The sequence below is a fragment of the Cucumis melo genome, chromosome 3, assembly GCF_025177605.1.
Source record: "Cucumis melo cultivar AY chromosome 3, USDA_Cmelo_AY_1.0, whole genome shotgun sequence".
Classification (NCBI taxonomy): Eukaryota; Viridiplantae; Streptophyta; class Magnoliopsida; order Cucurbitales; family Cucurbitaceae; genus Cucumis; species Cucumis melo.
The window spans coordinates 19129365-19156164 of NC_066859.1; the positions used below are offsets into that span (position 1 = coordinate 19129365).

The 26800-nt window shown below is 34.1% G+C and overlaps 1 protein-coding gene across 5 annotated transcripts; it reads left to right on the forward strand.

Annotated features, from left to right (window-relative positions):
- Positions 1–2240: 2240 nt before the first annotated feature.
- LOC103501329 (plastid division protein CDP1, chloroplastic) lies at positions 2241–14224 on the forward strand. Of its 5 annotated transcripts, none has more exons than XM_008464879.3 (13): positions 2241–2398; positions 2501–2868; positions 3237–3350; positions 3907–4044; positions 5504–5608; positions 5708–5830; positions 6438–6806; positions 6985–7080; positions 7203–7328; positions 8087–8152; positions 8268–9029; positions 10124–10314; positions 13811–14224. In XM_008464879.3, exons 2-13 carry the CDS (start codon positions 2509–2511, stop codon positions 13893–13895), a joined length of 2535 nt encoding a protein of 844 aa, XP_008463101.1. In that variant the 5' UTR covers positions 2241–2398; positions 2501–2508; the 3' UTR covers positions 13896–14224. The 5 variants fall into 5 exon arrangements, 3 of the variants coding, with proteins under 3 accessions (XP_008463101.1, XP_050938890.1, XP_008463100.1); XR_540285.2 differs by adding an exon at positions 11101–11276 and having other exon boundaries at positions 2253–2868; positions 13811–13959; XR_007819747.1 differs by lacking the exon at positions 13811–14224 and adding exons at positions 11101–11276; positions 11570–11770 and having other exon boundaries at positions 2253–2868.
- Positions 14225–26800: the final 12576 nt, after the last annotated feature.

The following is a 26800-nucleotide window of genomic DNA, read 5'->3' on the forward strand; positions in this document are numbered from 1 at the left end:
TAATTTTTGTAACTGTAACCCTCCATTTTCGGTCCTCAGAGATGGGAATCATTATGTTCCCAAAGGTGGAAAGACAATATGAAAACTTATCTAAGAGACCCTATCCAAATATGAAGTTCGTGGTGTTTTGAATCCTATAATACAGCCCTCCGAATGGCATGTCGCTCCAGGACAGACAAGCAGGCGCATTATAGGAATCTCACGATACGACCCAATGGAAGAGACTGTGGGATGTATTGTCATATATCCCTCACCCACTTACTATGAACTACTTCCCCCATTCACCTTGTTCAAAGCTCATGCAAACACTCTCCAAATGGAGTCCGCTCCTATGCACGGCCCAAAGCCCTGCATGAACCTTACAGTGTGAACTCTTGGGACCGCTAGAGTTAAAAGTACGATACTTTTCTCCAACTGAAGTGTTCTAAAATTTCAGGTAAATTATTTAGGATTTAATTTAGGCTAAATTAAACAAATCCTAAATCTAGGTAAAACATCCAAGCATAACATTTATACTAGATTTAACCTACGATGTCTAGGTGATAAACCAATTTTATTACCTTACATCTCTCACGCATGCTCATAAAATTAGGTTAGCTAGATTCAAGAACCGATTACGATCTCCAGGTAGGAGGTGTTCCATAAACCGTCAACTTAAAAACCTCCATACTCATTAGTCATCTTATCTGACTTGTTGACAAGATCGAATCAGGTGAGCCTCTTGTAATCTAGTTTTACAAGATATCGACCTAAATCTAATTTTGGAAGATATTGTTTTAACCTAAGTGAGCATGCAACTTATCTTTATTATAGATTTTAAAGTCTAATTTATTTTATAACAATTATAAAACACTTAGACTAACCTATAACCATTCATTTAGAAGAACAACAAATTAATATGGCATTTTGATTTATTTAACCTTTTAAATAAATCAGTTATTGATTAATTTTATTAAATCATATTTAATAAAATTAATTAAATTAATCATATTAATTTAAACTTTAACAATTAATTAATCACATTGATTTCTTAACATGCATGAACATGTTAACCTATGGTGGGATTTTAAAAAACTATATGTCATACAATATGCACATACAATTTTAGTAATAATTAAATCATACATCACATGGCAACATTAATTAAAATACCCTAAAATAGATTAATTTTGGCTCTTTAAATTAAGTTAAATCTAAATTATTACAATAATAATTTGATGGAGTACAATAATTGTTTAAAAACTTTGCACGATCGTTGAGCAGCCAGATGACATTCACGGGCATAAGCGATTCGCATACCATATGCGATCGCCGAGCAAACTATACGCGATCGCTTAGCAAACCATATGCGATCGCTGATCAAATCATATGCAATCGCTGAGCGTGTGCACGATCGTTGAACGACAGGGTTTTAGATGAGCAATCATTTACCAACGTGAACGATCGTTTGGAGATGCCAGCAACACGCCTACCATACGCAATCACTTAGCATGTAAACGATCGTTTAAGCACTTAGTGTTACGCGTACCTTACGCGATCGCTTAGCAGGTATATGATGGAGTTCACTGGCCCAAGCGATGCGCATACCATATGCGATCGTTGAGAGGGTGAACGATAGGCTTGATTCATCTCCTTCTGAGCTTCTTAAACAACATCATCTTCTTCCCGCATGAAAGAATTACAGCCTTATACTCAACTCTGATACCACATGATGGAAAAACCACTAGAGGCATGCTGCATCGGAAGATAAAGATCATGCTTTACTCTATATGCATCTAAACAATTTAGAAGCTAACATGCACATGCTATGCGATAGTCCTCCTCTGCTTGAAAATCACGAACAAGGACAACTACCAAGCTGACCTACTATGCTCAGGACCAAGAACAGAGTTGTAGGACTCGGTTTTGTGAGGTGAAAATATAGAGAGAGATGGGGAGCGTATTGTTTAGGTGTTCTTTTCTAGAGAAAACACCAAATTATGTTGAAACAAGTGTTAAGACAATAGGAAAAATTAATAATTGCTATCGTAGTGAAATTATTGATTTTTTCCTATAAATAACACTTGGTTTCGACCTTTAATATTTTACTATATACTTAATTATTTTAAATATGATCTATATTCGCAACTATCAGCAACCTATATTGAAACTAAAACGAAAACAAAAGCTATTAATAACCGTTAAAAAATCCACGTATTTAACAAATAAATGATTAAAGAAAAAAAAAGTATGACATCAAAAGAAAAAAAGGACAAGGGAAAAAGAAAAAGAGGAGATACAATGGTGGCATAAGGCGAGTCTTGTTATTGCAGCAAAGAGAAATTTTGGCAGTGAAGAACAAGTAAAGCAAATACTATGGGCTGTTGGGGCTTTTATCTCTTCCTACTTGCTGCAAAAGGCAACTCTTTCTTACAATCTTCACCATAAGAACACATTCAAGTGCATAATTATGAACTTCGATTCATTTCTAAGCTTTGTTTTTGTCGAATGACAAATGCAGATTGAGATATGGCTTTATCATCCTACGCCTCGCCCACAATTTCTTCCTCCTTTTGCTTTCTTTGCTTGTTTCATTTCAATAAATCCAACAATGGGATTCTCCTACATACCAAAATTTACAAGGGTTTTGCTGGAATGACAGCCCCTTCCAGCTCCGGCAGAATGCGGGGCGGAAATCGGCTTTTGATTGGTTCGCTTCCGAGGCAGGCAGCTGATTTTCTTATCACTCCCCACAATTCTTCTAATTGGAGAATGAATGCTGTCGGCATGGACTCTACTACCAGCTCCCAAACTCGTACCCCCACCATTCACGACAAAGGGTCCAATGGAGCTGCTGCCACACTTGAAATTCACGTTACTTGTTACCAGGTGATTCTCTACTACCCATCTCTGTTCTCATTTTGGTTAATGATTTCACTCATTATTTTGCATTGATGATTTGCTAAGGTTTTGAGGTTTATTATTGTGGTTTACTGCTCTTTTTTTTTTTTAACCTTTCCTGCATTGATGGCGTTGTTTGTTTGAAAGCATTACTGTAAGGGACTTGGTACGTATTTTCTATCTCATCAATTTGTCGCGCTGATTTTTTTATAAATTTTTTATTATTATTTCTTTAAGACAGATTGTGCAGTTACCGTTGGTGGATGGTAGTGGAAATGGATACATCCTTTGATCTTTTGTAGCTTGGCTGTAATTGTAGTTTTCGGAGTTATATGATACAAATGTTTATTGTGCAGCTTATTGGTGTCCCAGATCAATCTGAAAAAGATGAGATTGTTAAATCAGTGATGGAATTAAGAAATGTTGAAATTGAAGAAGGTTACTCCATCGATGCTATTGCATCTCGCCAGGTTTGTGGGGCCAATATTTGGTTTAGGTTTGAATAATTGTCTTGTCTCGTTATCATGGCCAGCAGTTTCATAATCGAAAACAAATCTTATCAAGGATTGTTTGAATTTTTTATAAAATCCACTTGTTTGTTAGCTTATCTTATATGTTTTAGTTAGTTACATTTTTTTGTTGTTTGTTAGCTTCGGCTGTGGCCTATGAATAGTTGTACATGCCCTTTATTAGATTCATCCAAAACTTAATAACATCTCAAATAAAGGGTCATCAGAATGCCTCTAGATGAAATACCAGGTATTAAATTTAAACTGAAAACTCCTAGCCAACTACCTGAAAACAAACTAATTTAAGCAGAAAACCAATCACATGTAGTTTGCAAGTCTCTGATACCTTCGTCACGACCAACTTTTTTCTTCCTTGACAGCTATTTATTTATTTTTTTTCACCCATAATCCTCTTACAATTGAGGGATCATATTAAGTTGTACATCATCACTTTATACAACAGGAGAAACATGTATTTCTTCACATTTATATAATTTGATTATGGGGTATTTTTCAGGATCTTTTAATGGATGTGAGAGATAAACTTCTATTTGAACCACATTATGCTGGTAACATGAAGGAAAACATCCTACCGAAGTCTTCCATTCGAATTCCTTGGGCTTGGTTGCCAGGTGCTCTTTGCCTTCTTCAAGAGGTAAGTTCATCATTCATTGTAAACTCACCTTCTTGAGCAATACAAGTTATTTTCTGGTTTTGTTTTTAATATTTCGTATTTAGTACTTAATGAAAAGTCTTTTTTGCTTTTGAAAAGGAAAAAGTTAATATGTTTATCAGTGTATGCATTCAGATTTAGTTTAGTTGGCTACAGGATTGCTACTAGGCTATAGTTTGGAATGTTACTAGGGACCTAGGGTATTAAAGGTATACAATTAATTAATTAATTAGGGAAGCTGTTAATGTGATTTGATATATATAGACGGGGGAAAGAATGAATGTAGGCACTTATTTAGTGGGCTTAAGCTTGAGTGGTTTTAAGAGATCACTCAAGAGAGGGAGGATCTAGGTACCTTGAATTACTTGGCTTATCATGTGTAATTATTCTTTAGGTCATTTGACTTGATTGGATGTCCCTTTTTGGTGTAATATTCCCCATGTTTTTCTTACATCTTACATCTTTTCTCAATAGAAGTTTAGTTTTTCATCTAAAAACCCATAGTTCAGGGTGTGTTTGGGGTGGGGTTTTAGGGGGAAAAGAATTAGGAAATTGGGCCAAACCGTGTTTGGCCCAAAGAATATGATAAATAATCCTAATCCCTAAATAACCCTATCTTATCCTATCTTTACTTTCTTACAACCTTACATTACCCTACCCAAATAACCCAATCTAAATTCTATTATTATTTTTTAAATTACTACAATCATAATCCTTCCCCCAAACACATATTATTATAACACTACTATCATAATCCCTCCCCCAAACACATACTATTATAATACTATCTTTTATATTCTTTCCCTCAAACACATATTATCATAACACTAGGATTATCATAATCCTAAGATTATTATAATCCTTTTCCCCCATAACTTTTTCTCTCCCCCAAACGCACCCTTACTTTTTACCTTTTACGTTTTATCTTGTAGTTCTTGGACCTTCCCTCTCTTGAAATCATTCAAGCCTAGACCAACTTGATCAATAAATACCTCGTCCTTTTCCACTCACTCCTTTTTTAACAATTCACCACAACTTTCTTAACTGATCAATAATGGTACCCTTATTACCCCATTAACGTTTCTAATTTATCCTTATAGCACTCTGATCAGTCTGTTAAATTATAGGGTGCATTGTTGAGAAATTACGTTTTCACCCATCAAGTTTGATTCTCTCGTTTATAAAATATGCAACCGCTGTTTAATTGTTAATATTTCTTATGCTGGCATTGGTTGAAATTTACAAAATGTGAACCACTTTCTTAGTAGTTTTAGTCTGCAGGGCTCATTCTATTTGAATAACTTTCTATTATTTTTTTCTCAATAAAAGTTGTTTCATCTATAAAATAAAACCTTCTTATTCTTTTTCCTTTGGGTGTGAGTTGAATTGCAAAGGGTTCCATGAGTATCCTAATTTCCCTCCCGCCCCCCCAATTTTTTAGGTTGGAGAAGCAAAAGTGGTGCTCGACATTGGACAGACAGTTATCCAATGTCCAATGGCTAAGCCTTACATGCTTGACATACTGTTCTCGATGGTATTAGCAGAGGTATGTTGTTATGGACAGTAGGCCGAGACTCTTGAAGCACCCTGTTCTTATTTTAGTATTGTTATATATCCTATTCTTATATTAGGTGCTTTCTTGAAGTGTGCAATTGCAAAACTTGGTTTTGAGAAGAACATGGTATCGCAAGGTTTTGAAGCTCTTGCACGTGCCCAATATCTTCTAAGAAGTCAAACATCTCTCAGGAAACTAAAATTGTTATCTCAGGTGAAAGGCCCACTTCTTTTGTGTGTCAATTTTTCAAGCTAATAATTAATTAGGCATTTTTACCGCTCTATCTATCATGCATGTGATGTCTTGTACCTTGAATTGCCCGACCACTTCCTTTTCTTTATGGTAGTATATTTCCTTTCCTCCTTGGGGGCTTATTTTGCATATAACACATCCAGAATATTTTTGAGAAGAAACCAGCTTTTTTGTGAAATTAGTGAACATATATGAAGTTCAATAGCTGGAGCAATAATGCCTTGGGACAGGCAAAAGGTTCTCTAGGATTAGTGGGGTGGGGCTCGATACCTAGGTATGAAAAAAAAACTTGGAGCAATAAATTAATAAGCATGAAAACAAGTAGCCATGGAATTTGTCAGACATTTGGGATGTCAAACAATTTAGAGATGACATGTTTTTTCCTTTTTGGTTTCTTTATGCCGTCCAAGTTTATTTCCCCCCCTCTATATTATTCTTTTTTACTTCATTATTAAAATGTTGCATATTCTAAATTTTATGGAATTTTGAGATGTTTTATCATTCAGTTAACATATTTTTCTAAAAAAAGTACAACCAAATGAGTACTTTTTGCTGCCCCTGGTTTTAGATTGAAGAATCTTTGGAGGAACTTGCACCTGCTTGCACATTGGAGTTGCTGGCTCTGCCTAACTTACCCATGAATACTGAACGGAGAGCAGGAGCAATTGCAGCATTACGTGAATTGCTGAGACAAGGTCTTGGCGTTGAAATGTCTTGTCAAGTTCAGGATTGGCCGTGCTTCTTAAGCCAGGCTCTTGGTAGGCTAATGGCTGCGGAAGTGGTTGATCTTCTTCCATGGCATGAATTAGCTCTCATAAGAAAGAATAAAAAATCAATCGAGTCACAGAATCAAAGGGTCGTGGTTGATTTTTATTGCTTTTTGTTGGCTTTTAAAGCTCATCTTGCTCTTGGGTTTTCAAGCAGGCAGCCAGAGTTGGTAATTTCACTTTTGCAGCTGATGCTGTTGCATAATAGAAAAAATTTGTTTCTTGGTACACATGCCTACCTTGCTCAAAATGTTTTTGAAGATGATTGAATAACAATCACCAAAAACATAAGAGCAGTTTGCTATGTTTACTTTCATTAATGGTATGTCATATACTATTCTTTTGTAGATTGGAAAAGCAAAAACTATATGTGAATGTCTGATAGCTTCAGAAGGTGTCGATCTGAAACTGGAGGAGGCTTTTTGCAATTTTCTTCTTGGTCAGGTAGATTATTGTTATGATCATATATGTACCCAGATGTGATAATCTGATTTCATGATCTTAACCCTTCTTAAACTTCTAAAATTTGATAGTGTTAACTCTTACTCTTTCTATTATGTTTCCAGTGCAGTGATTCTGAGGTTTTTGAAAAACTTCAACAGTCTACTTTGAATTCAAAACCAGCTATGCCTAGCCAATTTTCAAGTTCAGCAATGGAGAAAAAGAATGCAGAGAACACATGCCAATTGTTGGTAAATTCTCCTTTTGTCCATTTAATTCTAACCGACAGGATGCTTAGAAAAAAAAAAAAAAAAAAAAAGAACAAAGGGTATATTCTGTGAAGATAAATATAGACATATATTGACACCCTATTTAGTATGAGAAGTTTTGTTAGTCAGTTATCTAGTCTTTTTAGGTGTTTCTGCATTGTGGCTGTTGTATTTTAGTCTTTGTTGGCTTCTGTTGCTACTTAGTAATTTTTCATGTCAATGAAAAGTTTTGGTTTCACTTAAAAAAAACTTATAAAGGATCGAAGACTAATACACTCCTTCGGCTCCGTTTCAAAAAAAAAAAAAAAAAAAAAAAAAAGAAGACTAATAAACTCCTATTTGCAGATGTACTATTACAGACAGTACGATTGATTTTGACATTTTAGATTAAGTATATATTTCTTAAATTTTGAAATTTGTTGACAAGGTTTCTGTGGTTTTCAAAATACTAAATAGTTTGTTACTGTCTATGACCATACATCCAGAATCTCTTTTTGGACTATGGTTAAGTTGTTCTTACGAATCTTTTGTTTCAAATTTGGTCTCGGTTGTGATACTTTTTACTTCGAAATTTTGTTGATATAATATTTAATATTTGCAGGAATATGAAAATATAAAATATACGTAGCTTGGGATGCTATCACTTTTCCAACTATATGCACTTCATATACTTGTTTAGTTTAAATTCCACTTTTCCTGATGTCTCTTTTTATATCTGAAAGCGTGTTTAACTTGAGCAGGAAATATGGTTGAAGGATACTGTACTTGGTGTCTTTAAAGATACGAGGGACTGCTCCCTGACACTGGTGATATTCGTACCAATTGATCAGATTTGACATCGCTTTTTTCTAAACATAAAATGTATAATGGACTTAGTAGTGGCAACATTATTTTTATTTATTTGTTTGAATGTTTCTTCAGGTTAGTTTTCTCCGTGGCGAGAAGAAAATGGATGCAAAGAAGAAAATTAACCATTCTAAGCAGATTATAGTTCACACGAATAACAAGCCCATATCCACTTCCTCTGTATCAGATTGGAGGGATGTTGAGAACGCCTTTCCTGTTTCAAATTCTTCCCAAAATCTTGGGAATATTGTTAGACGGTTAACTCCTACCAGCTTGCCAAGTCAATTGGGAATGGAGAAAAAACAAACTGATGCAAAATCATCATCAGTTCAATTGAAAAGGGACCTTCGCATAAAGAAATGGAAAATTTCAGAATTGTGGTTGTCCAGGGTCAGTCTTGTTGATAGCATGAAAGTTCTTGTTGTAGTTGGGAGTATTAGTTTTGCTTCCTTCAATCTAATGAGCAGGATGATAAAGATGAAACCTTTTCCTACATGGACCCTGCAAAAAGCAAGCCTGAATACAAGCTCTGTTTTCAGCGATGAGGGTCTGTCCGTAGATAATGTTATAGCACCTCCAAATACGAAGAATAATTCAAATCTTAGTAGTAGTCTTAAAAGGCTTTTGTCAAAGCTAATGAGGAAGGGCAGGAACTTAGCAGGCACAAGTGATATGCTACTGTCATCTGCAATTACAGCTTCAAATCAGAACCTGATGTCGTTTGAAGAAGCTGAAGCCCTTGTGAAGCAATGGCAAACGATTAAGGCTGAAGCTTTGGGACCTAACTATCAAATCCATAGACTTGCTAAAATTCTTGATGGAACAATGCTTTTCCAGGTAAAGTTCATCGAAGTTCAAGCTGTTTTCATCACAATCTAGGATCAATATTTTTTGTAAATGAGAAACTGAAACTTTACGAAGTACATATGTATAAAAAAACCAAAAAAACTATTAGCAACCGTTGAAGTCATCTAACAACAAAAGAAAGTACTAAATATCTGCCAAAAATAAACTGTGTAAGTGAAGAAATTAGAAGTCAAAGAGAAGCTACTATTTTTATTTTCAACGTCTGTATAGAATTTTGGGACGTCTTCAAAAGATGAGAACAGGAAACAAAGAATATCATCAGATGAATCTATTTCTCGAGAAATGAAAACCAAGAAAGTTTATCTTTGGGGAAATATTATTAGACACCTAAGTGGAAATATTTTTAGACACCTAAGTTTATATTCGTCCCATTTTTTGTCACTCCTCACTTCCAACCAGCTTCCCCTCAACAACTACCATTAATGAGATTCTTAGTCAAAACCATCTACTAAAGCCTTAAAAACATTCCTTTTGGGACCTAACCGCAAATCCTCCCCAAAGTAAATACATCTTCCATCTCTTTGCTTGAACCTAGTCAAAGCCTTGAACCTTTGCTTCTAGTTCCAATTTTCAAATGAATTCCCAGCTCTTCCCGTTCTTTTGATTTATTATTAATATTGTTTTTTAAACTAGAAACACAACTTTCATTATAATTTTTTAAAAAATATGTTGGTCCTTTTTAGTGAATTATCATTACTTTGTTCTCATATTTTCTCTGTTCAACTTTGTAATCATTGAACTTCACATACGAGAAGGAATCTCCAAACCCATTTTGCAAGCTGGGTTGTTTGTGCTTCCTTAGCATTTTCAGATTGATGTCTTCTGTTTTAGTTAGTAGAGAGAATATGCTCGGTTGTAGATGACATTCTTCCTCCATGTTCCTCACCCATAAGAAGAATCTTTTATGTTTAAAAATTAATTGTATATCTATTAAGCTTTATTAATGAAAATAACATCTGCATGCATGTGGAAAAGTAACTAATTTATTGAAATAAGATTTATTGGCTTTTATCTTTTGGATTGATGGAAGTTTAATATTATATTGTCTTCTTTTTGGTTTGCAGTGGCAAGCTCTAGCTGATGCTGCAAAAGCTAAATCCTGCTATTGGAAATTTGTTTTGCTTCAATTGTCTGTCCTACGAGCTGAACTTTTATCGGATAAGTTTGGAGCAATGGCATTAGAAATTGAGGTTCATTTAGAGGAAGCAGCTGAGCTTGTCAATGAAGCTGAACCAAAGAACCCGAGCTATTATAGGTAACTGGAATAAATTACTTCTGCTTATATACAGTTTTCCCCATATCTAATGATAAACAAAATTTTTCATCAATATAATGGAAACATACAAAAACAAACTTCCCTTTTGGAAAAACAACAGAAAATAGAAAATAGAAACCTAATGGTTTAATAGCATTGATCAATGATTGTACCTCTGGATATTGAACTGTTGGAAGAACAGATACCAACAATTTAGCTCAGAAGATTAGTTAAAGGTGTGATTTTGATAATCTAAAGTAAAAACAGAGAACACAAATTGAGGGGAGCAACATAAAGTAAGACGCCCTTTCTAAACATCTGCTGCATTCTGTCCTTTTTATCGCAGAATCCACCCTAAACCATTGACCTTCTTGGGCCTTTTTGTCATTCAAATTGCAAGAGGGTATGGGAAAATGTTTATTTGTAGAATTAACTGAATAAAAGCCTGCAAGGGGCAATTTTTCAAAAATTTTCATCCTCTCTAACAATCGGACTAATGCCATTCAGATTGGTTAAAAGGAGAGAAAAATCTCTCAGTTCACAATCCTTCAAATTGCAACGAGTAATAATCATCCGGGAACAATTTGCAGCATCCCAATTTTCTGAAACCGAGCAATTAGGCACTGAAAACACTTTGAAAGGACAAGAAAACTTGAACTTTATAATAGAATTCCCACAGCACTCATCATTCTAAACTTGAACTAGGTTACCATTATAAAAAACAAAAAAACAAAAATCATACGTGCATTTTGTGGAGCCTTACTTATGCCAGACAATATGGGATAGGGTGAAGGAAGGGAAGGGTTCAAACTATGCAAATTGCAAGATGCAGGGCACGTAATGGGGCCTTGCAATCCAAGTGGTTGGGGTGGTTTCCTAGAGGGATAATATTGGGCACAAGATTATTATGAGCAACTACGGGCCCCATCTCATTGAATTACTTTCAAAGGGGGTTTTGAGAGGTACTACTATGAATCCCTAGAAAGCTATTTTGACGGGTTCCCTTCTCTCAAGTGGTTCAGTGTCTAGTGGTCTAGGGGTTGAACACTTGTATGGTGTAGATAAGTGATTGGAGGACAGTCTCCTCTGCACTCTTTGTTTCTTCTTCAACATTTGTCCAGTTCAAAATTTTATTTATTGGGATAGATCTTTTGGGAGCTCTTGTCTATCTCCTCTAGTTTTAATTGGCTCTCTCTGATAGGGAGTTTAATGATATGTGCCCTTCTTGCTTTGATTGGTGATTTTGCTATTTCAGGGGAGAGAAGGGACTTTCACTTGTGGAGTGCTAGTCTTTGGGACGAATTGTTTTGTAGCTTATTATTTCATTGTTGGTGACCTTATTTGAGTTTTCCCATTTTTTCCTTGTTTTGGTAGATCAAAATTTTGAAGAAGGTTAAACTTTTTGTTTCGGATCCCCCATGGCAGGGTTAATATATTAAATAATGTTCAACGGGTTTCACTCAAGTTGATTGGCAATCGACTGAAAATGTGTGGCTTAAAATTGAAAACCTTTAAAGGAAAACGTCCTTAATCTGGTGCAAGTGCACATTGTCAAACAAGTAGCAAATAGAAATATTTCAAGTCGACACATTTTAAACAAAATTCTGAAGGTTAAAGAATTTCCTCAAGAGAACTTGGTAACCAACGTAAGAATAATTTTGGAAGAGGTTGTTTTTAAAAAGAAAAGTATCAATGACAAAGAAGGGATGTAGACATGCTCATGGCCCTTTGAAAGTACATGTAGCATAATAGTCAATTAATTCCTTTTAACTCAATTTCAAAGCATAGTGAGCTCAGCTGGATTCAACACATATAATCTATTAGGTCTTCTGTGAAGTATCTTTAGAAAGCTAAACCATAAACCTATATGTCTATGGCTGATGTGAATTTAGTTAAATATAAACTTGATTGACGATACTTTTGGTCATAAAGGTTTTGCCCTATGTCTAGGGTCAAAAGTAAAGCCTTATTTCTAAGCTCCTTTTCTTTTAAACTAAATTTATCAACATTTTCAGTATTAGTTTTAATTCTTGTATGCTAAACTTGGTGATCAATCTAGACTAGTTATGAAGTTAAATATCAAAAGACTAATTATGAAGTTAAATATCAATAAAAACAAACCATGATATGATATTTGACTTGTTGAGCAAAAATCACATTTTACATGCTAGGTTTTTCTCCTTCCTCTGGGACAGTCACATATTTGAAGTAAAATTAGAGTTTAGCTCATGATAAAAGGAGTGAAGAACAAAATTGGAGATGAGTAAAATTCCATAACAATTTTACTAATAAAACTGTCCGATGAAGAAAATACAAGAATACTATAATAACTTGCTAGAATGTAAATTACTTGTTGAATGGAAAAAACTTGAAGTAAGAAATAACTTGTTGAAATTTAATCAGAAGTCTTACCAATAACAAAGAAAAGAGTAGAAATCTAAACCGATCTAAAAATGCCAAAAGGAAGGTACAAGACAGAACTGAAGTATAGAGGAGTTACAGAAAACTAATGTGAACTCCCAAAACTGAAAACAGTACACTTGAAGAACTTAAACTGAGCTCCTAAACCTTATCCAATCTAATTCACTTCCACCTTTGTCAAGGGTGAAATTGAGCTATTACATTCCACACTTTCGAATAGGTTTCTTTGAAATCAGAGGGAAAAAAAAAGGGCAAATTTTTTATGATACGATTGAGATGCCCAAATGAAAATACCTACTTTAAAATCCGACTGCTAGGGCTCCCTTCCGTTTTGACACATGAAATTTTGTCCCTATTGCGGAGAATAATGGAGCAAACAGATCATAATAGAGAATGTTATAGCAATTGGATACTCGGGAACTCTCCTGCACAAAATCAAATAATTAAGGAATTTTAACTACAAACTCTTTTTGTAAAATTATGAGCACTGTATTTCACTAAGATTTGCTAAATTCATACTCTGGTTTGCGTCACTTATGGTTATAAGTGTGCATTTTTTCCCCAAATAACTTAGCAAGTGGCTAGATAATCCCAATATCTAAAAAATGAGAAAGATTGCAACTCCTCTCATTTTTTTCTTCTCAGCCATAGAAACTACAAGACGAGTCAAACTAAAGTTGGTAAGTTGGGAAAAATGGAAAAAAACTGGAGTTGCATAAGATTAGGCTTCCTCTTCGTGTACAATCATTTTAATATTACTATATAGGTCGCATCCGTTTTTGGTTTGCGCTATTGTTTTTTTTTATCAACCTAATGATATAGTTTTTGGTATAAAGTATATTAGGCTATTAGCTTTACTGATATACACATTGATTTATTAGTAACTTTTTTACATGTTCATAAAAGAGAAAAATGTTTAACTCTTCGCTATTTTTCTGCTATCTTTTATAGGTCGCTATTGTTCTGCTATCTTTTATAGGTCTATTTGAATAATAAAGAATATTAATATTTCATAACTCTTAGCACTTCTATTTCTTGTAACTTGAAACTTCTCTTGATCCTTTGTCACATGCAGCAACTATAAAGTTCGTTATTTGGTGAAGAGGCTACAGGATGGTTCTTGGAAGTTTTGTGAAGGTGATATTCTAGTACCAACTTAGTCTAGACATTCTTTTTTAAGACACAAATAGAGAATTTTTGCTCATTTGGTCTCTGGAACAAGGAAAAAGTAAAAGATTTAAAGTTCTACAAGGATAACTCTGCACTAACACCATGCCCAGGAGGGTTGTAATGTTTTATGGATGAAGTGTCTGCTTGTAAAGTATTTGATTCTTTGGTTGTTAATAACGTTCAAGTCTATCTTTAGTATATATATCCTAGTGTACTGACGATAGATAAGAGCTAAATTATAGATTGTATAACTGTATCTTTGAGTTTCAAACATTCGTCTACATTACTTTAGAAAGTGTACCAGATAGACATTCCCAAACATGCTCGCTATATTGATTACTTCTTTCTAAACTTTGGGTAGAAAGAAGAATATTTTCTTGGTAGTATTCGCACAAGGTTTTTGGATAAATATGTTTTGCAGAATTGGACTTGTGCTGATGTAGATTTGTTTTGGATGTAATTCGATCTCTAATACTTAATTCTTCGATTTTATCTCGAATGAATGGGTATGTGGTTTGATCTCTAATACTTGATTCTCTAACTTCCAATTATTTGATTGTGTACGTGGTTCGATATTTAACACTTGATTCTTTAAATCTAATTCTATCGCATAATGTTCTTGGAGTTGATTTGAGACTTTTGATTGTTTGGGAGAATTCTCTCCCTTTGGAATACTCCCAACTAAAGAGAACTCATCTATTCATAAAAGTTCTAGGTGGACTTTGTGGATTTGGGTTTGGTTGGAACTCATCTATTCATAAAATTTCTAGGTGGACTTTGTGGGTTTGGGTTTGGTTGGTTCATGGACCTGAACCTTTAGATCCAACTATATAGATTTGAGTCTTATTTAGTTTTTGGGTTAAGTTAAGTCTTTGTGTCATATTAGGCTTTAGTCCAAATAATAATAGAGGTTTCAACTAGAATAACGTAAATTGCTATATGATATTATACAATGAGTCTTTCTTTTTAATATATTTCATAAAAGTTCTAAATCTAACATTTTTCACAAAAGAATGGGTGAATTTATCTTATTACTCAAATTTTATTAATTTTGAATAATATTTTCTTTAATTATCAACGACCATATTTATTATATCAATTGTAACTTAAGTATTAATACATATGTAATTGTATTTATTAATGTAATATTTATTATCCGTAGAATGATTTAAACATGGTATAAATTATTATCTTATATGATAATAATATTTTTAATTATCCTACAAAATAAATCTTTTCAATTTCATGTCTAACTAAAAGTTATTTTCTCACGATCATCAATTCCAACGTCGGCATTCTTCTCCAATTTCTATTAGAAAAAAAAATTATTTCTTCTTCTCTTCCAATTTGCTTGTGATACGATTGGTCTTTCTTTTTGTTTTGTATATTATTTATTCTTCCGTTTTGTAGCATTATAATTTTTTCCTTAAAAAAATTATTCTTTCTTCTTTCATTTCGTAGCATATATTCTGGTAATGTTCCTCCTATTTTGATTTTTCACATATGCTACTGAATAATATATTTATGTTTTGTGATTTGTTACATATATACTACTACATATATTCAATAATACATACACAAATTTTTTCTCATGCTCTGTAATTTTTTCTTACTCAATTTATATACTGCTACATATATTCAATAATTACGGCATGTTTCAATCATCTTATTCATATTTTTGTTTGGTAAAGTTTTCGTGAATAATATATATATTTATATACCACTGTTTAATCTACTTCTATTATGTGATTTATCAGATGTATACATCTTATTTATATTTATGTTTTATGATTTTTTACATATATACTACTCATATATTCAATAATACATAAATTGTGGTTAAATTTCATTATATATCACTAGATACACAGATGATGTTATCAATATATACATCTGTATATATACAATAACAAGTATTTAGTGACACATATAGTTAAGTTTTCTTCATGTTTCGTATCGTTTCCTTTATTTTTTTTCTTGATTCGATTAGTATTTTCTTTGATTTCTTTTATATATACAATTGCATAATATGTTTATGTTATGTGATTTGTTACAAATATACTATTGCATATATTCAATAATATAGAAATTGAAGTTGTCATCCTCCCACCGAATGTAAAACGTTCAGTTGGGAGACCAAATAAGATTAGAATTTCATCTAAAATGGAGTTCAAGAGACACATTAAATGTGAACGTTGTGGACGTGTTGGCCATAACCAAAAGAGATGCAGTTTTTCTTATTAAATTAGTTTTTTCTTCTTATTATTAGACTTTTAGTATGTTGTTTCAGAATTTTATTTGAAATATTCATATTTCAATCTTTAGTTCAATTATTTTATTTTCATATTTTTCCATAGATTTCCAGCATGCTTCCTCAATTTATTATTTTTAATATACTACCTTTCGTACATATTTTTCCATAAATTTCCAGCATGATTCTGGTTGTGGTTGACATGATTGAGGCATGAATCGTGATATTGGATTTGCTCAACAAATTGACGCATGATCCAAAATTGTTGAAGGATCGAAAAAGAATGAGGAGCGTAGTCTCAACTCTTCCAATCCAAACACCATGGCCACTGTATTGCATTCGGTGTGCACCATGGCAGACAGTAGCATGTGACTATGACATTTATTGTTGTAAATTTTTTGAATATGATGTAACCCGAAACTCACTACAATCACTTACCCCTGATAACATTCCCTAATCTGTCATCATTCTTATTGTATAGTTGCTGGCCAATAGAGCCTTTTTTTGTAATTCTGACATTGTAGTTCAATTAATCACATTTTTTATTAACACCAAATCTAGGAAATCTGTATCAGTTGATCTAACTTAATTGCTTTAGTTACTGTAAGGTTTAAAAAATCTCGATCCATACCTTGCTCGAGATTGGTGTAAATTTCCCCACTTCATCTTTCTGACTTAGACCTAGATTCATACTCTACTTGGGATTGATCGAGATTTACCCATTTAATAATTCTATCTTAAATCTCAGTTGCGGCCAAAAAATAGATGCTAAAGTCTCATAGAGTGGATATTTCTGGCCTCCTCCTTTTCAAGATGCAAGAAACTTTCTGGTCAGTTGCGACTAATGCCAGAGGATTGGAAATATCTCTCATTGCAACAAAATGCTGCAACAATCCATCTTAGAGTTAGACCTCTTTGATGTCTTAGAAATTGATTTCATAGGATCTTTTCCACAATCTTGTGGACATATCTACATCTTGTTGGTCATGGACTATGTATCAAAGTGGGTTGAAGCAATCTCCTATGCAAAGAATGATGCGATAACAGTGAGTAAATTTTTGAAGAAAAGCATCTTTACGCGATTTGGGACCCCACAAGCTGTTATAAGTGATGAGGGCTCTCATTTCATCACTCGCATAATCGCCAAGCTATTATCAAAGTACAAATTTCATGGCCAAAGGGCCTATAATTTTTATTTTGAGCATTTATTATCATTTTCTTTACTACTTTCTTTATCACTTTATAATTAGTAATTTTTGTGCTTAGTTTGAGAGAAATACTAAGTTAGGAAGTAGGGAATCTAAATAAGGACACGATGAGTTGCAATGCATTTAGATATCGCACCATCAATAAAACAAGTCTGGGATTCCCGACGCATAAAAGCATTGTAGTAGGCTGAAATACGTCGAGAATACATTTTCTGATGTAGAAAGCGACGTTAGGAAGAGTATTGGGAGAAATGCATTGGGTGACCCATTCACGACACACTAACAGCACGACATTGGGAGTGAATGTCTCTCGAGGTTGAAAAACCACATTCCCTGACGTCGTCCCGACGCAACATTGGAAATGGTTTTCCTGACACATTCAGAGTATTGACAGGAAATTCTTCCAACTGCTGACGCATTTGCTGTGTCAAGAAAGAATTTTTAAAAATATATATATTATTTATTTATTTATTTGAATTGTTCTTTATTCAATCGTATTATTCTTTTTCGATTCTAATTCGATTTAAATTGAAAATCAAACTATAAAATATAAGCAATAAATTAGTAAATAATTATATAAAATACCAAATCTAAAAGGAGCATATATAATATTACTATGGTTACGAATAATCGAAAAAGTACATAATATAGTAAATATTTAAAACAAAGTACATAGAAATCAAAAAAGTACGTTTATCTCGTAACAATCAGGTATGTCACATATCACACCAACTCTAGACCTACAATGATACAAAAGTAAGTTTATTAGATATGCATATCACTGAATAATGCAATTGTAACGCCCCAAAATAAGGTAATTTTAATTTTAATTATCTTAAGTTTAATTTTGACCATGTTGAAAATTTTGGGTGTTACTTGAATTAATTGTTGAAATTATTCAATTTTGTAGAAATTAGAATTAATTAGATATTTTGAAAAAATATTTAATTAATTATTTGAAATTTGGAACTCTTGGTGAAAAGATTTGATTTAAGTGTATGTTATTGGTTGATTTAATTTTGGTGGATTTGGGGGTAATTATATATAGTTATATATATAATTAATATTAAGGGAATGATGGAATAATTATATTAGGTATAATATAATTATTAAAGATTGATATATTATTTTGGAAACGTAAAAGTGATGTGAATGAGGAGAGAGAAATAATTGATGTTATTTTTGGGATTAAGAAAATAAGATAAAAAGGAGATTGGATTGGTGTTATGAAGAGAGAGAAGATTTGGATTTTGTTTTGAAATAAGGAAAAATAAGAAAAGAAAATAATAATAATAATTTTAAATATTATTACTCTCACTAAATAGGCTCCTTGGCGAGCGTGCGTATTATTCTTCATCTTCTTCCTCACTCACAAAACCCTAACCCTAGCCGTCGCCCCTTGCTCTGCCATCTGCCGATTTCGTTCACGTCGTTCAACTGTCACCTTGCTTGATCTCTTTCTCCATCGTTGTGTCTCGTCATCTCTGCCTCTCGTTTCGGTAGTTAACCACCGTGAGAGCCGGTTGTCGATCTCTTCGTTTGCAAGATCGTTGCCTTCTCCGTCTTCGTCCACCATTGTCACCGACAACATCGTCATCAGCTCCAGTTTCCGATTGTCGCGTGCTGTCATCCTTTCGAAGTCGATTCTTCACTGCGCCTTAGTCGAGCCCAACCCGAGCCACATCTTTGCATAAGTCGACCTGCACGTGCGCCCTAGCCGAGCTCAACCCGAGCCGCACTCATCCCTTTGAAGCCGCCTCCTAGCCACATGTAAGCCACCCAATCCGTCTCTCCTTTTATGTCGTCAACCCAGTTTCCCCTTTAGCTGAGCCACAAAGCTTATTTTAGCCTTTTCCCACCTATTTTGGTGAATTTTGGTAAGTTTTGATTGGGTTTTGGTATGCCAATCAAATATTAATTATTTGACCCTAAATATTTAATTTTGGACTAATTTGGTTAGATTTAACTGAAAGTTTTGGGCTGTGAAATTATCCCAACGAATGATAAATTGGATTCAACCTCAACTTTGGGTAAGTTGAATTAAATGAATTTTTGGGTCTTTAAGCAACTATTAAATTTATTATCTTAGTTATTTTTCTTACTGTTTAGGATTTATTCTTAGGAAGCTGACTGTTGTTAGAAATAATTTGGTTAAGCTAATCTTCAGGTCAGAGATTCTCCTACTAGACCCTCTTACCGAAGTAAGAGTTTGCGAGTGATATTATGCATTAACTTAGCTAAAATGCATAATGTATGGGTGTTGATGATAACTGACAGTTATAACTGAGTTTATGTTGATGATGATGACTGATAGTTATGATTGAGTTATGTTAATGATGATGATTGATGATATTAATGTTAATGCATGAAATATTAATCTCATGATTAAGAATACTATGATTAATATTCATGTCATGCTTATGATGTTATGTTATGCTACATGCTATGGATAGGGTGTTCAGTTAAATTTATCTATTAGAGTCATACCCATACGGGTGTCCTTCGAGATCACCACCTTTTTATGACTTTGTAGTCTGACGGAATCACCAATCCAGTATGAGATGAAATTTATATGAGTGACTCGATGAGGTCACTCATTGCTCGATTGTTTTAGTGTTTCTTTCGAGTTCACTAAAGACCAGTTTTGTCCTAGGTGTTCCTTTGGGTTAGTCGAAGACCAGAGATGTTCCTAAGGGATCACAGATTGCACGTGTTCGAGAACGTGCCAGTTTAGAGGTGCTACTTTGTAGAACTCTAATAGGAAGTTAACAGACACATAGCGGGACTAGTAGTAGGTTTCTTACTGAGTATATTTTTATACTCACTCTTTAAATGTTTATTTTCTTATAGGCAAAGGTAGAGGTAAAGGTAGAGGAAAGCTGGCGAATGACAAGAAGCGACCGTGGCATGCCATAGGGAACGTTTTGCTTCCGTCGTTATTTTATTAGTTTTGATTTCAATATTTTTTTTCATTTGCATTATTATACTCTTTTAAAATTAGATAGAGCCCGAGCTAGGATTTTATCTTAGAGATTTATTTCTACATAGATGGTTTATTTATGACTATAATGAGTACTTGAGGTTTTGATTATGAAAATTAGTTATTTCCATTTTGGTTTAAGAAAGTTTTATTTTCCTTTAAATAGTAATGACCTCAGCTCAGTATAAAGAATTAGATCGTTACAGCAATGTAAAAAACTTATTATATGAAGTTAGCAATACATTTCTTCGACCATCTTCTTCATTTCTTCCATTTGTGAAGTTAGCAATTCCAATGTATTTCTCTATTTTTCAATCATGTGTTTAACTTCTTCAAGCTCGACTCATTTCTGCTGAATCATGACTTGTTGTAATTCGTACTCCCTGGCTTGCGACACAAACAACTTCAAATCAAATCTCAACCACAAACAACTTCAAATCAAATCTCAACCACAAACAACTTCAATCTTTACAACCTACCTACCCTTTCCAACATATATACTTTTCAAGCTACCCTACCACAGCTTCAAACCCTCATAAATACTAACAAATTCAAAATTAAGCTGGTACTTAATAGGCTACCATAACTGTAGAATAGTCATAATACACAAACAACAAATGACTTAAAAACTACTAAGAAATAAACAACAATTTGAACTAAAAGCTACCATAACTGCTGGATAGCCAAAACAAATCTCAACCATAAATTACAAAAATTATAAAACAATAACAGCCCTCACCCCTCTCAAGTTTTCAATACGACCTTCATCAAATTTTCAACCCTAACCCCCTCAAATTTTCAATCATAACCTCCTCAAATTTTCAATTGAAACCACCCACCCCCTTCAAATTTTTAATTGACCCCCCCCCCCCCCAATTTTCAACCCTACCCCTTCATTCAAACCTCCTCCCACCCCCTTCAAAATTTTCAACTAAACCCCCTTCCCCTGAAATTTTCAATTCAACTCAATTCCCCAACTTCAAATTTTCAATTAACCCCCCTACCCTTTCAACTTTTCAACCCACATCATTCAAATTTTCAACTTCAATACCGAAATCTATTAAAGAACAATATCCTAAAACTAATTCAAAATCAAAATCCTAAAACTAAATTTAAAACACAAAAAACTAAACTAAACTAACCTTAAACTAAACCAAAATCAATGTAAAAATACTTACCGAAATTAAGAGGAGCGACGACAGATGGCAACGAACGGCGGCAGGGGAGCGACAACGAGCTTCTTTTCCTTTTCTTTTCCATCATTCTTTCGTTTCTCTCTTTCGTCTTTCGTTCTGTGATTTACAGAACTGAAGGATACTTTTTATAGGGAAACTCTCGACGCACAATGAAAACTTTGGGAGAATCCACCATTCCCAATGCATTACTAATGGCGTCGGGAATAACCTTCAACATTACTAACGCATTACCAATAGTGTCGGAAATAGCCCCCAACATTACCGACACATTACTAATGACATCGGAAAAATGGATGCCCATTCTCGATGCCATGCATGGTGAGTTGTTAAAAAAATATAAATTATTTAATTGTTCGCTATTCCCGACGCATTTAGTAGTACATTGGAAATGATGCCTATTCCCAAGCCATGCAAGCCGCGTCACGAGAAATGATATATATTATTTAATTGTTGACCTTTCCCGATGCAGTAGGATTACACGCCAGGATTGGCGTCCTGTTTCTTGACGCCATGCAACTGACCTCAGGGAAGGTGAATAATTAAATAACATATTTTCCTTGCCCCGACATGTACATAACAGCATCGGGAAAGGCCTCTATCCCGACGTCCTATCCTGGATGCCTTTTTGTGCATCGGAAAATCCGTGATTTTTTGTAGTACACCTCACGTCTTAATCAAATCGTCACAAGGAAGAATGCGAAGGATTTCTATCCATTAGAGAATATAAAGTGCACAATTTGAGCTCTCAAGCAATTACAACTCTCTTAAGTGTTCTTCATCTCTGGCCAATCTTCAAAGTTAGATCCTAGTTCCTGATCATCTTTTCAATGGCTAACCACAAGTAATCCGCTCCCATTAATTCCTATTCACCACTCCTGAGAAGGAAGAAGCCTTTGACTTCTCCTTCCTCAAGCCAAAAACCAAAACCATGAGACCATTTTGCCACCCAAGCCTAAACACCCACCGTAAAAACCTCTCTATATACCAAGGTAACTTCAAAGTTGGAGGCCAAAGTCTCCCTTGCAGCAAAGAAACCCTCCCAAACCAAACTGCAACCTTCCAAACTCACCTTGGAAACCTCAACACGTGTGCAATCCGGTGTCCCTGAATGAGAGAGTGCACAACACCCACTAAGCGAAAAAAGCCACCCAACTACGGCTTAACGAGTTGCGAAACCATGATAAAGAAGAATTTTTTGGACAATTAAGCAATTTGGACGACTTTAAAACGTGAGGAGTGGAAGAAGGCATGATGAATCAACCAAAAAATTAGAAGGATTGGCCCTAAAATATGGAAAGAGCAAGATTCTGTTGTTAGAGGCAGAAGATATTGAGGATGGAATAAGTAGGAGGTCTGATAATGTCAAAATGGAGATTGATGACGAGGAAGGCGTCGTAGCTATCCTTGCATTGCTTGAAGAGAGGTGAGAAAAGCGAAGATTGAGAGAGAATGAGGAGAAGAAAAAAAGGGAAGAAATTGAAGATTCCATCTTTGAATCTGAATTTGACAAGACGATGCGTTTGGCTAAGGAAAAGGTGACCAAAGTCCAACATGATCTGTTACAGATTAAGGTTAAGGCAAAGGCACAAGGCACAAAGCCCAATACAAAACAGAAGCATGAGATTCTCTGTCTTCCTTAAAAAAAGAAACTAATAAGAAACCAAAGGAGAGGGAGGAGCTCCACAAGAAACTAGATGTTATGCCAATCCTTGAGGCCAAGGGAAAGGCCAAACAAGTATCCTTTAATGAGCTTGTAGAGGTGTTAGAGCAAGAAATTAAGGCGATAAGCTCAATTGAGAATGATGCAACACCGCTACCAAAGAATTTGAGAAAGAGTACCACGTCCAAGGCTAAAAAAGTAACGATTGGGACTTTGAGATCAGACGAAGTTCAAACAAATCAGGACAATGCAATTGCGAAAGGTGAAGAGGTAGCCACAATACCTAAGATTAAAATTGACAAGATCATCAAGGTCGAGAAGGGTCTCTTTCCCTTCAGTGGGACCCTTCCCAAACTTTTAGGCATTTCAATTACTGCTTCCGGTTAGCGTAAGTTTTTTTTGTTGGTGAAACAGAAGTTTGCATGGATGTGGTGCAGAAGTTTTATGATGTTGATTATCATTCATCTGTATTCTACACAATTGTGGAGGGCAAACGCGTTTACTTTGAAGAGGAGGCAATTAAGAAGTTGTACAAATTTCCCGTGGTGAGGATGAAGGGATGAAAACCCTTTACAGCGGAAGAATTACAGAAATCCAATTTTAATTGGAACCTTAAAAATACCAATATATTGGCAAAAATTATAAAAACAATTTTTATGGTTAAACATGCTTTGAAGAAAAATACAGACAAGAAAACTTACACTCGTTAACGACTCTGAATCTACCAATCACCAATTTGGGCACCACCACTTGGAAACATTCCTATTCTCTGATTCTGATTGAGATGGTTTGGGGGAACCAAATTGGATTGAGAGAATTTCTTTTAGTTAGAGAGAAAAAAAATTGAGAGAATGCAATGATCCTTTTTTTCTGCAAAAAATCACAGAATGTCTTCTGTGTTTTTGTTACGCAAAGAATTCCCTCTTCTTCAAAGAAGAGGGAAGTTAGAGAGAATAAATGGAAACGTGAAAAAACCACCTACGTTCCTTATTAATTTAATAAATAAATATTAAATTAATTAATTAATTAATTAATTAAATCATATTTAATTAATATTTCATTTAAATCATATTTAATGTGTCGTTTCATCCTAAAAAATGAATGAAGCATTAGGTGTTATTGCTTGAGAGAGTAATGATTGAACCTCACTAAACGGGTAATTAATGGATTGTAGTAACACCGTCACTTCACTGAATCATTCTGTAACACATATATCAGAAACGAATGTATGTGGCGATAAGGCACCAAGAGGTTGTCCTCCTTAAAATAAGATGGGTTATTGATAATACACTTAACTAGATTAGAAATGAAACGAAAGGATTTAATTATGAAATGTAACAACCAAACTATTTAGAACTAAGCTGAGGTCATTACAAAAGTACAATTTTTAAAACTTAAAACAAAGCAAAGTTTACCTATTTTATTAAATAAAATATAAATTTAAAACAAACTAAGAAAACTTATGCTTGGCAAACCAAATTAAATAAAATTACTAAAGAAAATCTAACTCGAGCCCTATCTAATTTTAAAGAAAAAATAAAGTGCTTAAAGCTTTAAAAAAAGGTGTCTATCAGTCATGACATGAAAGATCATCATACTCATAAAACATGAAAACATGAAGAAAATAAAAAAAAAAAAAATAAATAAAAAAAAAAAAAAAGACATACAGCCCTCCAAATTTAAAACAATCCTTGTTCTCAAGCATAGCTCCACACCTAAGTCTTACTTTCCTCCTCACATCCACAAAACTTTCCATAATGCAATTCAATTTTATTCGTCATTCAGTTCCACTCTTGTCGCGTACTTCCAACTATGAAAATATTTTCATGTTCAGAACACGGCAAGCTTAAGTCTCAAAATACCGTTGTTCATTCTCTAGAAAAATTTTATTTTCAAATTTTAGAAATGGCTTAGTTTTTCCAAAACTTTTGGTTCCTTTGTGGCGAAAAAACTTTTATTATTGCTTTATTTGGGTTTCGAGTGAAGTGGGAAATCGTTGGTATTCTATGAATCCATTCCTCTCCTCAACTATAACTTTTATCGCCACTTTTTACTTTACTCTCAGATTTTTGAAGCTTTGCTTCATATTTTTGGTTGAAAGGTGGGACAACATTCTGGAGTTCTTATTTCAATTGAATTTGATAAAAGGATTTTAATTTTACCTTATTTTTTACATTGTTTTAACTTTTATTAAAATGCATTATTTAAACGTTTTGTAAGCATCGATAAAACATTTTGAAAGCTTTAGCTCGGACCTCTCACACCCCCAAACTTAGAACGGGTAAGGTCCTCATTACTGAAAAGTGATTGATAAAATTTACGTAGAAAAATCGTACAAAAGAGGTTTAAGGTAAAGCTTGCTCGCCTAGTGAACTTCTAGAAATATTTTCTAAGTAGGTTTTCTTAACAAGTTGAACGCCTACGTGACAAATAAAACTTAACCTTGCATAGTTTATATAATTGAATTTATCCTCGCTAGGCAAAGAAAATTTAAAGAACTTAAATGTAAAAGTTATTTCTTGCGACAAGTAAAGTATAACGCCGAAATAAATGAATCGAAACTTCTACTTCAATTGCAAATAATATAATTAAAAAGAATGAAAAGTACATAAGTGAAAAATAAAACACATAAGGAGAAAATACAACAAAACACCCCCAAATTTATGATTTAGGTCGCGTTTCAGAAGCTGGTGCAACACTTGGTTCAGTCTTAGATAGGGGTTCCTCAATTTCAGGTGGAAAGATAGGTTTAGGCATGAGACTCATAATGGCGGCGTGGATGTAATTCATCAGTGACTTGTACTGCCTATTAGTCCAAAATGAAACTCACTTGATCAAATCGCTCAATGCCTAGATTTGTGTTTGCATCATTTCACCTTGAGATTTGAGAATTGCAACATATGAAGCGAGCTGATCATGTTAAGTTCAATAATTAGGGGTGATCATCGATTGGTTTGGATCGGTTTTGTACAAAAACCACCACCGAAAACCGACTTGATAGATTTACAAGAGGAGAAATCGACCACGGATCGCCAACATTTGAACTGATCAATCGAATCGCTGATCGGTTTTGATCAGTTTTTTTTTTCCCAATTGAGATGAAAAAATAAGTGACATCCCAGGACTAATCTCGATGTTTTTCACCAAGATGAAGGAAGAAGTGAAATCCCGAGGCTAATCTCAGTGCTTCCCAACCGAGATGAAAGAAGAAATAAAATCTCTGGGATAATCCTGGTATCTCTTGATCGAGATGATGAACAGAAAGCTTTAGAAATTGAGTTCTCGGGCTAATTTTGGTGCTTGTCCGATCGGGATGGAAGGCAAAGAAGTGAGAAAGCCTAAAACTTGGGCCATTTCGGGGCCGAGTTAGACCGAGATTGGAAACAGAGAAGTCACATTCTCTGGAAATTGCATGGATTTGGTTTTTGTTTACTTGAGTTTAAAGTTTCTTTATTTGTGTAGCACTATTCATTTTGTTTTATGTTAGAGAGGACAATATCTTCAGCAAAATTAGAAAATTAGAAGAATTCTATATATCTATTTATTCAAACACAATATTAATGTAATACATTACAAAATTCTTTAATGAAACTTCAACAT

Excerpts from the sequence above, each read along its gene's own strand:
- LOC103501329 (XM_008464879.3), top strand. The coding sequence starts at position 2,509 with ATGGCTTTATCATCCTACGCCTCGCCCACAATTTCTTCCTCCTTTTGC. Across the intron at positions 2,869-3,236 it reads TTCACGTTACTTGTTACCAG|CTTATTGGTGTCCCAGATCA; the intron begins GTGATTCTCTAC and ends TTTATTGTGCAG. Across the intron at positions 3,351-3,906 it reads ATGCTATTGCATCTCGCCAG|GATCTTTTAATGGATGTGAG; the intron begins GTTTGTGGGGCC and ends GGTATTTTTCAG.